The 14,042-nt window shown below is 26.3% G+C and overlaps 1 protein-coding gene across 2 annotated transcripts in view; it reads right to left on the reverse strand.

Moving 5' to 3' along the window:
* Positions 1 to 490: 490 nt before the first annotated feature.
* Positions 491 to 14,042, reverse strand: part of LOC136084558 (uncharacterized) — a 48,416-nt gene continuing 34,864 nt past the window's right edge. Inside the window, exons 7-8 of one of the 2 annotated variants that reach the window (XM_065804722.1) lie at positions 2,143 to 2,190; positions 491 to 1,136 (exon numbers count right to left, since the gene is read on the reverse strand). In XM_065804722.1, the coding sequence (XP_065660794.1) occupies positions 1,083 to 1,136; positions 2,143 to 2,190 (102 nt within the window). In that variant the 3' untranslated portion in view covers positions 491 to 1,082. The remainder of the gene's footprint in view (positions 1,137 to 2,142; positions 2,191 to 14,042) is intronic. The other variant, XM_065804723.1, reaches the window with a different exon arrangement.

Here is a 14,042-nt window from a genome sequence, read left to right on the forward strand (position 1 = left end):
TTTAATTTATTTCGAATAGAATTTTGTTAGAATAGAATAACAGAATTTCGTTAGAATAGAATAGGGATCATTTCTCACACGCTGACCCACTCATAAAATCTCACACGCTGACCCACTCATAAAATTCTTGAATGCAATTAATGACTATCAAAACAATGTTAAATAAAAATAAATATAAACTTGGATTTGTGCTTTTTCAAACAATTTCTTCAAAAAATAATAAAGCTAGATACAACACATGAGGAACAGAATACTCTTTAAATCAACCTTTACAAAAAATAAATCGATAGCGTTTCTTTACTTCATAAAGTGTACAACTTTAAACAACAACAAAATATTTAATTAACGATGTTGTAAATAAAATTTTCGCATTGCTTAACTAGTTGGCCAACCGATTAAACAGAAGAAAATTTTTTTTTTTGCAAAGTAAAATGTTGATAACTTCTTAATTAACTTAGATAACTTCAAAAAGACGACAAACATTCAGGGGTCAAAATAATATAAAGTTGTTTATTTAAAAACATAAAAATACACGAATAAAAAGTTAAAAAATATAAATATATATTTTACGTGAATCTTGTGAATTAAAATTCTAGTAAAAACAATAAATTATATTTTACAAAATGTTTTCAACAGAGATATAATATACAAATAAAAAAAAAAATTCATTTAAAAGAACCGAATAAATAAATAAGCGCTGCTAGTTATAAAAAAGCAAAACATTTCAAAGATTTCAGAAAGTCTTTTATTATTTTTTAAAAAATCTATCTATATAACTCCTAGATAATTCGTTTAAAAACCAGATAAATTTATTTTTTAAAAACCTTTTAAAATATAAAAAATTATTAATAAAACAATCAAATTATTAACAATGTAAAATATAAATCTATTTGAAAGAGTTCATATGAGTTGTGAAACAATTTTCAAACGAAACTCTCATTAAATCTCAATTCATAAAAAATAGTAAATACTTCAATTATGTAAAAATACAACTCTATACTTTCAATTTGATGATGAAGTCAAATGATCTGATATTTGTAAAAAGCACTCATAAAAAGAAAAGATTTATAACAACAAACGATTCAGCAACAAGTTGAATTAGTCTTTTTTTGTGGAGTGATTGAATTTGGAAGATTCTGCAATTAATACAAAATGTTATTAATATTGTAAAAAAAAGTTTAAAAAATAGTAATCAAGTGTGAGGCTAACAGAAATTAGTTTTAACAAAAAAAATATTCTTAATTATAAATAATAATCGTGATATTTAATTATATTATGATAAATTATTTACAAATAAATATTAATATAAGAATTTTATGAATATTAATAAATCTTCAAGTCCTTACAAACTCTTGGATTGATAATGATAAAAGATTGATAACAATGTGAAAATTAGAATTAACTATAAAAGACTTTTCCCATCTAAATATATGTTGTATCTTGGGGTATTTTTAGTACTAGAATCATGGTAATACTAACAGATTTAATTAAATAAGAAACTCTCAAGAGTCAATAGTATTTTGACTTATATATATATATATATTTTTTAAACATTTTCACTTCCAACAAGGCTGAAAGCAGCCACTAATTAAAGTTGGAAGTTACTGAAAGAGAAAAGATGAAGATTGTAGAGCAAGAACGATTGACGGACGACTTAAACGATTGACGGACGACTTAAAGGATATATGATACTATGTTTTTTGTTTAGCTTAAATTGCATAGTTATGTGTAAGAGTTTTATTATTGTATGTAGAGCACATGTAAGTTTTATATATTGATATACTATGATATGATATGTTTTATACTTGATATGATATACACATGAGTTTATATATTGATGTGTTATATTTGATATGATATATATTCACATGAGTTTTTTGATGTATGACTTTTAGTAAAGCTATATCATTAGTTTACATTTTCATCATTTTATACTACGTTTTTTGTTGTGTACATAATTATAATAATTACACACATAACTAGTTTTGCCATAGGAAGTGCAAGCCTCTAAAATATGTCTGGGCTAACTAAAAGCATAAAAAATATTTGAATAGGTTTATAACAATTTTAAATTCTTCAACAACTATATTTTTTGTTAAAAAGCATATTATACCTTTTGTAACTTTGATTTATATATCTTACCTTTGGTAACTTTGATTTATATATTTTCTGCCCTAATGCCGTAAATGCCTGTAAAATTTATTAAAAAAAAAACAAAAAACCTTTTAATAAACTTACAAAGTATGCAAAAAATAATGTATAACAACCGTTAATAAAACAATAAATACAAAAAGTATATGCATACAGAGTTACCACTATTAAAACTGAGGCTAAAAATAAGGACACGGTCACGAACAAACAATTTTTTCAAGGAAAAAATAAGGAGAATTAAGAAGAAAATGATTACTTTAAAAACAGAATCGTTCTATTTTCAATAAATAATAAATACAAATAGATAAACTATTATAAATATAATATACTATATATATATATATATATATATATATATATATATATATATATATATATATATATATATATATATATATATATATATGTATATATATATATATATATATATATATATATATATATATATATATATAACATTATTAAAAAAGTTCATTTTTCTTTTTAACAAGCTTCTTTTTTTCAACATTAAGCTTTTCAAGAGACTCTAGTTTTTCAAAGGCAGCTCTTTTTAATGCATTAGATTTTGATATGTGAGCTTTAATGTCATCTAATTACAAAGAGAATCATTAAATAATGACATTTCATTTAGTATTATATGAACTAAAAATTAGTAAAAGAAAAACAAGGACAGCCTAATTTCAAATTTCAAAACTTGACCTAAAATATATGTAACACCACTAGATTAAAAAATATTATACTTAAGTCTTTAATTTCCATGTACAAAGTGGCCAGCCACTTTGCACATGGAAATCAAAAAAAATATATATATATAAAAAATGATTTTTAAACCAAAAAATTAAAATTAATTAAACATGTTAATTTAATTGTTAAAAGTTAAAAGTTAAGGATATATTTCTAATAATATATAAGAACAATTTAAGAAAAAAAATACAGCAAAAAAAACTATTTTATTATTTTATAGAACCACATTTCTATTGTAATCATTGATTTACTCTCTTTGGCATTGAATTTACAAGACTTGATATATTGTTGATATCTGATATCGTTGTTTTCTCCTTTAAATATATCGATTGAGGGAAGAAGGTATTATCAATATTCTAAAATTTCAATATATCTATCAAAATTAATTTGAATAATCAATAGCATACAACTCAAATAATCAATAGCATACAACTTCAAATAATCAATAGCATACAACTCCTGTATAGTTCACGCAGGCCCAAATGCCTTATGTGCTACTACTTTGCTTGGTTCGTTTTAATGTAAAACTGAATATGCAATATTTAACTTTTTTTTCAAATTGTTTTTTGACAATGAGATAGTCCTTGGTTTCAAAGAAAAATAGATTTGTAACAAGTTTTTTCATAGATTGTCAACCGTGATTTAGGAGTTTCATTCTGTATTTTTTTATGACTCATTCTGTAACTTTTTTTATTATTTGATTTATTTATGTTTTTATTAGTAATATTTCAAACAACAAAAACAAAAATTTAAAGTTAGTAAATGCTGATGAAAATAAAAGCAAAATTATAAAAGAAAATCATCAAATAAAGCACCAAGGCTTAAATCAACTTTTACCCAACATTAAAAAAATGAAAATTATAAAGCAGATGTTTTAAAATTATATATAATTAGTAATATAAAGTAATATTTAAGGTAACAACATGTCAATTAAATAGTAAAGACTTTATTTATTAATTAGCACTAATAAAATATTGAAAAACTAAACAGTTTTTAAAATAATTTCAATAAAACAGGTGCTTTAAAAAAAAAAAAAAAGGGCTCTCTCTCTATATATAAATTGATATTTATATATATATATATATATATATATATATATATATATATATATATATTAGGGTGCATCACAAAACAACAATTTAAAAAAATTGATTTTGTCTGACACGTAATTTTGTTTTATATATTAAAAACAATGACTTTCAAAAATTTTAGAATAAGAAATATTTTTAGAGATCCTTCAACACCCTTGAATATTTGACCAGTCCCTGAAATTTAAAAAAAATATATGGTTTTTCAAAAGTAGGTCATGTTGGGTCTAAAATTAAGTGAAATTTTAAAAAAATTTCAAAAATAATCATCATTTAAAAAAAAAACATTTAATATTTCACTGCTATGAAAACTACAAAAAATGCATCTTTTTCATTTTTTCTTAAAAAATGTCATATTTATTGCAGTAAAATCTAATGTAAATTTTTTTAATAAAATGATGATTATTTTATAAAATTTCGTTTAATTTGAGACCCAGCATGATCTACTTTTGAAAAACCTTTTTTTTGAAATCATTAGGGACCGGTAAATATTCAAGGGTGTTGGGAAACCTTTAAAAAAATTGAAAGTCAGTGTTTTTTTAATATATATAACACAATTAGGTGTCAGACAAAATCAATTTTTTAAAATTGTTGTTTTGTGATGCACCCTAATATATATATATATATATATATAATTTTTTTTTTAAAGTAATTCACCTCCCCAAGGCCAAGAAGGCCACTACATATAAGAGACTACTTGTGGTTATAACCCTCTCCCAACTCTATAACTCTAAAACATGAGCCTTGTCGAACAAGGCCGCTGCACGGAGAAACAAGTTGATATATGTGTGTGTGTGTGTCTATATATATATATATATATATATATATATATACATATATGTATATATATATATATATGTATATATGTATATATATATATATATATATATATATATATATATATATATATATATATATATATATATATATATATATATATATATATATATATATATATATATATATAGGTGTAGGATTTCAAATCATCAAAGAAGTAACTATTTGCTTCTCTATTGATAAGTATAATCTATATACTTTAATAAAATTTCCTTGAAGATAATGATAGAAAATAAGGAGAAATTAAGGAGAGCAGTTAAATTTGAACTTTTTTAAAGGTTATTTAAGGACTTTTAAAGGATATTTAAGGTTTTTAAGGAGGAGTGGAAACCCTGACATATAATAAATAAAACAAATAATACATGTACACAAAAAAACGTCATGGGAGATAAATATGTTAACTTGTATCTGTTAGACTTTTTTTGTAACACAAAAAAAGTTCAACAGATACAAGTTAACATATATATTCCTGCACTTTTCCAGGCAAATGTTTTAAATATTCCTTTCCTTTCTTCCATATTTTTCAATTCAACTCAATATTTCACAATTAGTTGCAAAAAAGAATTCTTTAGAATTAGGATAACTTTATTTTGGTCATTTGTTTTTATAATTTTTTAAAATGTATTAATTTTCATGCCTGCATTTAGAAAGTAATTCAGATTTTTTTTTGTGGAAAGTTTGAACCTTCTTGGTTTAGGTAATCATCATAAAATGTTGTGCGATAATATTTCTAATAATTATGCAAAATTCCCTAAAAAGTATAGAAAATTTAGAAGGCCAAAACATTGCAAAAATAATTAAATTAGTAGCTAGAATTGAATCAGTTGCACAAGCACAATCGCTTATTACATTAAAAGACAATAAGCCAAATTTTCAAAATAAACTCCCTTGTAAGTTACTAGTTACTAGCCTACTAGTTTCAACTACTACTTTAAAAGTTACAACTAGTTACTACTACTACTAGTTACAACTACTACTTCAAAAAGTGTGCTAAAGCACATTAGTATAATTAAATTGGACAAAATCATATTATTAGAAAAAATCTCTGATGTTATAAATTGGATTTCTAAAATTAGTAACGAAAATGAATGCACATTTATACAATTTGGCATTAACAATTTTAACCCTTAATTACAGCAGCAATTTTAGATAAAACAATAGAATTTTGAAAATTTCACAAAGAAATTTTCAAAATTCTATTGTTTAATCAAAGGGACACTATTCACCTAATTAAGCATTGCAGAAAAACTTGACTCCATGCACAAATGTTTAGATATAAAAATGGGAAGTTACAGCAGAGTAGAAATTTGCAAGTTTGTAGGCTCCTTATATGTCTTTAATCCTATTCAACTTTGAATCTTGATATTAAAATTTTTTATAAATTCTGGAGCATACCCCCATCCCCACTGCATCTGTCACTGAAAAGTTTAACTGAGGTTAATTTCAATTAATATTTTCTGTTTCTTTTTCAATTTAAAAAAAAGTTGGGAAAATAATTTTTTTATTTTTGAAAGAAAAAAACATTTGATCATTTTACTAAAAGAAAAAAACAGTTAGCTACGCAATTAAAATAAGGAAAAAAAAACTAATTTAAAAAGTTAATTAAACATTACATAATCAAAAAACGTTTTTCATAAAAGTTTAATTGTGGGTAGGTTTAGAAAATAAAGTTGAAAAAAATTACCATTCTAAAATTTGAAGTGTTTTTAATTGCTTTGTAGTAAAGAAGGACTAATTTCTGCATTGATTGAGTTTTAAGCACATCTTATATGAAAACTTTTTTTGAGCATTGATCCCTCCAAATATTTTTGATAGGGTTTAGATCTGGTAATCTAGAGCATCATTTAACACTTTTCAGTGTTAAACTAGCATTTTCTGAGTGCTTGAGCCCTGTCATACTGGAAGATGTAATTATTATTTCTACCATACTGTTGCTTTATCAATAAAATGAAACATGACTCTTCTGTGTTTTTGCTGACAAACTGACTGATCTGGCAAACTGATTACTGTCAAAGATTGCAAAAAAAGTGCAGTATTATCGAGTCAATTTTGAAATTGAAATCGTTTAACAAAAAACCTTTCATTGTCAATTTTGCTAGTTTTTTGATAAGAGAAATGTAAAATACTTGCCAAATACGACATATAAATTAGGAAATATTAAATATAAAACTTTTTAACGCGCGCTTCAACACAATAACAATTTTAATTGCCATCTGTCTTCAATTATTGCCATAAAACATTATTTATTGCTTTAATAAATAAAAACCTGCCTGTTTTATGCTGTTATGCATTGATGATCTTTAAAAAAAAAAGACTCTTTTTACTTTACATAGCCATTATGTACAAAAAAGTTAATGTTTGTTATTATTACTATTATTAATACTGCGCAGTTTATATTTTAAAGAATGTTAATTAATTTGTAATACCTGAGGCGATATTTATTTCCTTTATTTCAACGCAACAAAGACATTCTTTTTCAAGTGACTTAGTTTTACAATATCCATAATTACACCATTGTTCAGCGCCAACACTTAAACGGCTTAACTTTGATGTTTTAGCAATATCAAAATTAAAATTTTCATAGCTGATACGATTTTCAACTATTTCATTTCTTTTATCCACACAGGTTTTTTTTGTCTTTTTTTAAGAGGTTTGAATTGGTATGGAATTGCCGACATTTTAATCATTTAGTTTTTAAAATCCAAATGCAAAATACAAAATTACCTTAATATTTTTATTCAAATTATCATAATTTATCAATTTCCACTGAATTGACATAATTAATAATATTTTCTAACTTTAAATCAAAGAATTCAGCTATTATCTTCAATAAATGATGTCGTTTACCAAAATTATTTATTAATTAAAAATTTTTAATTAATAATTATTAATAAATAACGTTATTTCGATAGGAGAACAAAAATGCCATAGCAATAAACGGCTTAATTAAACTAAAAAAAGTTTCCATTATTTATATAAAAAGAAAAAAAGATTCAGAATATATAATAAGGTGATCAAAGACTTTTATATTTTTTTTTTCTTTAAGAGTGTAATATAAAAATCTTAATTTTATTTGGTTCTCGCGCTCTATAAAAAAAATTCTTATGTTTAGCTTTCAATAAAATTTATAGGAAAGTCATACGATTGATAACAAACGCTATTTTAAAAAACATATAAAACAATAACAAATAATATTGATTCAAAAAAAAAATTCTACAATGATGTCATTTACTAAAACTCTTTGGAATTAAACGCGCTTGAATAAATTATAAAGTCTGTAGATTGCGGCGTATATTTTAAAGACTCCGAGAGAATTGCTACTGTGGAGACGGCAAGCTTTGAGTAAAACAACAAAGTTTGTTTTTGTTGGTATGCATTTATTATTTTGTTTTACTTAAAAAAATCTGCCCAAACATTTTTTTTTATCATTCTCTTTAAAATAAACACAACTTGTTTTGGCACTTTTGGATCCCGCTTGATTCCGCTAGTGGCGTTCTACCTGATATAGCTGACAAATAGGTTGATCCATTTCTTGACATTCGTCTCACTCCAGCTTCTGTATCTAAACACACCAGCTTCTGTATCTAAAGTGATTTTAAAGTGTTTAAACTCTTCTACAGCTTATGGTTCAGACAACATACCTGTTATAGTCTTGCAGAAGTGTTTTCCAGAATTGTCATCTTTACTATCAAAACTATTTAACAAGTGCTTATCAGAGTCTTGTTTTCCAGCATGCTGAAAAACAAGAGAGCGTTATCTCTTATCCCTATTTTCAAAAATTCTGGAGAGCCATCTGACTCATCTAACTATCGTCCCATTAGTCTTCTTCCTAACATAAACAAGGCTTTTGAATCTTTAATAAACAAACACTTAATATTTCATCTTGAATCTTATAACTTTCTGATCATCAATATGGATTTCTATGTTCTCGTTCTACACCTGATTAAAGCTATCGCTCTTGACATTTCTAAAGCTTTTGATAAAGTTTGGGATGTTGGTCTTCTTCTTCCTTTTCAATTGTAGTATAAAAGTTGTCCTTGACTGACAGCACTCTTCTTCATATCCTGTAACTTCAGGGGTTCCTCAAGGTTCAATCCTTGGCCTTATACTCTTTTTAATTTACATTAACAATCTTCCAGAATTCTTACATCTAAGGTGGCATTGTTCGCTGATGATACTACCATTTATTTTTGTCATGATAAGAAGCCTACACTCTCTTGAAAACCATATATCAAAATCTTTTCTATTTATTAAAAGAGTGCCTACCCTAAAATCTAAACCCTCAGTTGATGCACACTTGACTGCGGCTATTTCAATTTAACACAAATTGGAATTGACTATTTTAATTGACTTAAATTTTAGTCAATTTATTACTCTGCTGCTAACCTTTTATAGGTTAATGATATATCATCAATAAACAAATAATTAATAAAAATACAATTAAATAAAAATAATAATATAACAATTATTAAATAACAATAATAGTTAATACATATTAGCATTAAATATCATAATGTTAATATAACCTGCATCGCAACACTAACTTAATGCTAAAAAAGTTAATTAAATCAAATATTTATCAAAAATTAAAAATATCGTTGGGTTGTTTGTCAGTTTAGTCACTTTTAATTTATACAACTTTATATCGAACTATAGGAGTACAAAAAAAAAAAAAGAAAAGAAAAAGTGCACTTCACTTCCCCCATACCTATTTAAGTTGATGTATGTAACTACACTGTGACATGGCTATATCTGTCATTTATGTACGCAAGAATTATTATTATGTGAAATTTAAAAAAATGTAAATAATAAAATAATAGTTATATAGTAATAAATAAGCATCAATAAGAGTAAAAAGTTGTTTTGTATTTAAAAAATATAAAACAACCCTCAAATAAAAAATCAAAATCCAAAAGTTTGTTCTCTTACAAATAACTGCATACAAATAATAGTTTTTTTATGGACTATTTATTTGTACACACATACAAATAATGATTTTCAAAGTAATATTAAACAATATCAATTTTAAGGAAGAAGACTTAGTAAAACATGACAATTTGTTTCTAGAAGTTGCATGACTTAATTTATAGAAAACCCCTTCAAACTCTTTTTATAATGTAAGTAAACTAATTAACGTTACATTGTGTTATGAAAAGAGCTGGGTTTTATCAACATTATTGTTTAAAAAAATGTAATAATGATAGATTTAAAATAAAGACTGAATGTTTAGGAGAACATAGAAAAATCAGTAGATAGTTTTTGCTAATGTAGAAAAAGCAACAGATATTTTTTTTTGCTTGACAATTAATTGCTAAAACAATATTTTTTGTCTGAAGAAATTTTTTTTATGTAAAGTAACTAAGCAATAGATTATCCTGATATCATAAATACTTTATTGATGTTATACCTAATATATATCAAGTTTTATTTAAAATTAAAACTTGCTTGATAACTTGTAAAACTACAAAATTCTTTGTGTTAAACTATCCAAAAAACGCTAAGATTTCAATTAAAACAAGAAAGGTTAGACTAGATAATTTAAATGGTAATTGCATTCATACAAATTTTATATGAACGCAAATACCATTTAAATTATCTTGTATTACAAAAAATTTGAAAGCACAAATCAGAATTTTTTTTTACTTTCGTTAATTAGAATAATTTTCATGCTTTGAAATCACTTTTTTAAATCACTTTTGATGTAATACCTTTTTTGATTAAATTTCTATTAAAAAAACAAAACTTAGTCTAATATCCCACAATAAAACAGGTTTTAACATTATTTTTTTTGTTTTTTTTTCAAACATCTTCACTTCCAACAAGGCTGCAAGCAACCACTATTAGAGTTGGAAGTTACTGGAAGAGAAAAGATGAAGTTTGTAGAGCAAGATAACGATTGACAGACGACTTAATAGATTGCAAATTATATGAATCAGGAAAGCAAGATGAAGGAAGTGAATTCCAAAAAACTGATGATCAAGGGAAAAAATAAGACAAATAAGAATTTTTAGAGCATTTAGGAACAGTCACAGTAAAAAGATGAAATTTAATTGAATGACAAGTAACAAAAGAATGAATTTTAGCAGATGGCACAAGAGACACTATAACGTCTTTTGTACTATCTACGAAACTCTCTAAATCCACTGCTCACAGTGTCACAAAATGCAAATTAATTTGAACTCTTTTTCTCGAGAAAAACTTTTTAGGGTATGGTAGTACACAAACAGACGGTCACAATTGGCATAGATTCCAAAATCAAACTATTATGTCAGTGGAAGAAAATTCGATTTTCATACAAACCTCAAAATCAGACTATTACGACTATGTGCAAAAAAGTGGTTTAAATATGGAAAATAAATTTTTCTAAAAACAAAAATAATATACTCTAAACCATGTTTTACAACAAAAAAAAGTTTTAATGCTCTAAATCCATTGATTCAAAATAGAATATTATTTTTTAAGATTACTGAAAACAAAACAAAAAAATTTTAATATATAAATAATTCTTAACATAATATTTTTTATGATGAAAAAATTTAAAAGAAAATTTCTTTTTTTATGTTTGCAAAAATGAACTTTAAATAATAATAAAAGAAAAAGTGGATATTTTTTGTTTCCTTTTTTACTCTAAAAACATTAAACTTAAAAAGATAAAAATAAATATACTTGAAAAGATTATAAAAACATTATTAAAAAGTTAATAAACTCTAAATTTATATCATAACTTAAAATAATAAGGTATTCCAATTCACAATCAAGTGTTTAAAATGCATGCATGGTGTTATAGTCAATCAAGCAGCTCAACAGTTTTGTTTGATAGTCTGGATGGCCACTTGACCTTTTGTAGTGTTGCCAATGGGTGCTGAAGTTGTGATGCATTGATTCAGTTGCTTACTCTGAATATACCTCAAGTGAGCGATTGTGGCAAGCAAAAAGTTGATCAATATGGAAAAAAAATGCATGTGCCTTTGGGGTGATAGTTGTGTTTGGGAGATCCACATGGGAGCATCTGAACTTAGCAATCTTTAAAGAATAGTTATGTTCAAGATTATTGCCATAGCAAGCATTAACTACTGCATTGAAATTACAGAGCATACAGAAGCAAGCATGGTTTTCAGCCAACTGTTGAAGCAAGTCAATGTTTTTCAAAAGCTTTCCGCAGTCATTTCCTGCAAATTGCCCTCCATGAAATGGCTTTTACTGAATCTTTACTATTTTTGGCTATTCTATTGCTGTTGGCTAGATAAGACTAAGGCTCTTGAATAAGTGGTTCACTACCCAAAGAAGTGAGTGAAGCTCAATGGGTGGAATGAAATCTATAGTATCATATGGCATCATGATAATGGGTTCATGAATAACAGTTTGGAAGTCCTTTGCTCTTGTGGAGTTGGCTCCAGCAGTTTTAAAAGCTTTATGATTACTTTGAATAGACCCAAAGGTTCTGAGTTCGCCACTCAGGTGAAGATTTTTTGACTCCATATTACACCAAGTGCATGAGTGAACGCATGAATGAGATTGTAGACCACACACAATGTTGGCAAGTTTCATTTCACATGATAAAACAAAAGTTATTCTATCAAGACCCAATTTGTTCAGTACCTGCTTGACATTTTCATAATTTTCTGGAAGATTTTCTGAGATTGTGATTATCGTTTGCCTCTTAACTCCAGTGTCTTTTGTGGAAGATGAAGAAAAAAGCTTATTAGATGGAGGAGACTCATTCTGTGTCTCTATGTTGGGAATTTCAAGAAAGACTTTCAAGAAACCACCACTTCCATCCAATCCAACTTTAAATTTGTTGTACCACAAATGTCTGAAGTAACAAACAAATCAGAAAGATGTTTCACTAGTGAATCAAACTTGGCTCGAAAGTTTTTTCCACAACTCTCTGTGAAAACAGAGAATTGTGGAAATTTAGGGTTGATGCAAGTTTGTTTACACTACGATTTAACAATCCAGTCTAGTCAATCTAGTCTGGCTTTGAACAACAATCCAGTCTGGCTTTAAACAACAAGGAGATTTTGAGCTGTTAAGGCACATGCAGCCGGAAATAATTCTTTACGTTTGGAGGGTAATAAAAAAATTTTTCATTAGAAAAGCTTTTGTATTTTTCTTTAGTAAATTCTTGGAACAAATATAAAATCACAGTACAGCTTTAAAAACAATTTTTAAAATCCAAATTAAAAGAAATTAAACTTGAAAATATTAATTTTCATTGAAAACTGAAAATCAAATTTTCTCTCATGGACGCAATAGTCTGATTTGGGATAAATATCAATGTGAATGCCTATTTGAGTATTGCCATACCCCAAAAGGTTTTTTCTTAGAACAGAAAGTTCAAATTAATTTGCATTTTGTGACACTGTGACTAGCTCTTTAGAGCAGTGCCCATTAAAATACTTGTAGAAAAGAGAAAGAGAAGCAACATTATGACAATGTGATTGGAGGTTGGTTGCAAAGAGCATCTTAGAAGATAAAGGGTAGATGACTCATCAAGTACATTAGTAATCATAAATATCGAAAGATCTAAATTAATGCGATAACGATTGGCTGAAAAATTGGGTTTTATCTATTATTAACCATGCTGTAGCAGTAGTGAGATCCGCTTCAAGCTCAATTGCCCCCGCCAAGCAATGAGTGAGTGTTGGCTTCTTATCAAGCCAAGAAAAAATGGTAGCATCATCAGCAAATAATGCCACCTTAGATGTGAGAATATCTGGAAGATTGTTGATGTTAATTAAAAAGAGTATAAGGCCAAGGATTGAACCTTGAGGAACCCCTGAAGTTACAGGATATGAAGAAGAGTGCTGTCCACCAAGGACAACTTTTATACTACAATTGAAAAGGAAGAATTAAAAACCTCAAAGATGTTACCTGATACACTGTAAGAAGAAAGTTTATGGAGAATACCAACATGCTAAAATTTATCAAAAGCTTTAGAAATGTCAAGAGCGATAGCTTTAACCTATCCACTGCTATCTAATGCGCGATAAAACCTATCGGTTATTACTTTAGCAAATCAGGTGTAGAATGAGAATATTGAAATCCATATTGATGATCAGAAAGTAAGTTATTAGATTCAAGAAAAGAGAGTGTTTGTTTATTCAAGATTCAAAAACTTTGCTTATGGTAAGAAGAAGACTATTGGGACGGTAGATAAACGAGTCAGATCGCTCTCCAGAATTTTTGAAAATAGGGATAACAGATACTGCTTTCCAGCAT

Source organism: Hydra vulgaris, chromosome 09 (genome assembly GCF_038396675.1).
Source record: "Hydra vulgaris chromosome 09, alternate assembly HydraT2T_AEP".
Lineage (NCBI taxonomy): Eukaryota > Metazoa > Cnidaria > Hydrozoa > Anthoathecata > Hydridae > Hydra > Hydra vulgaris.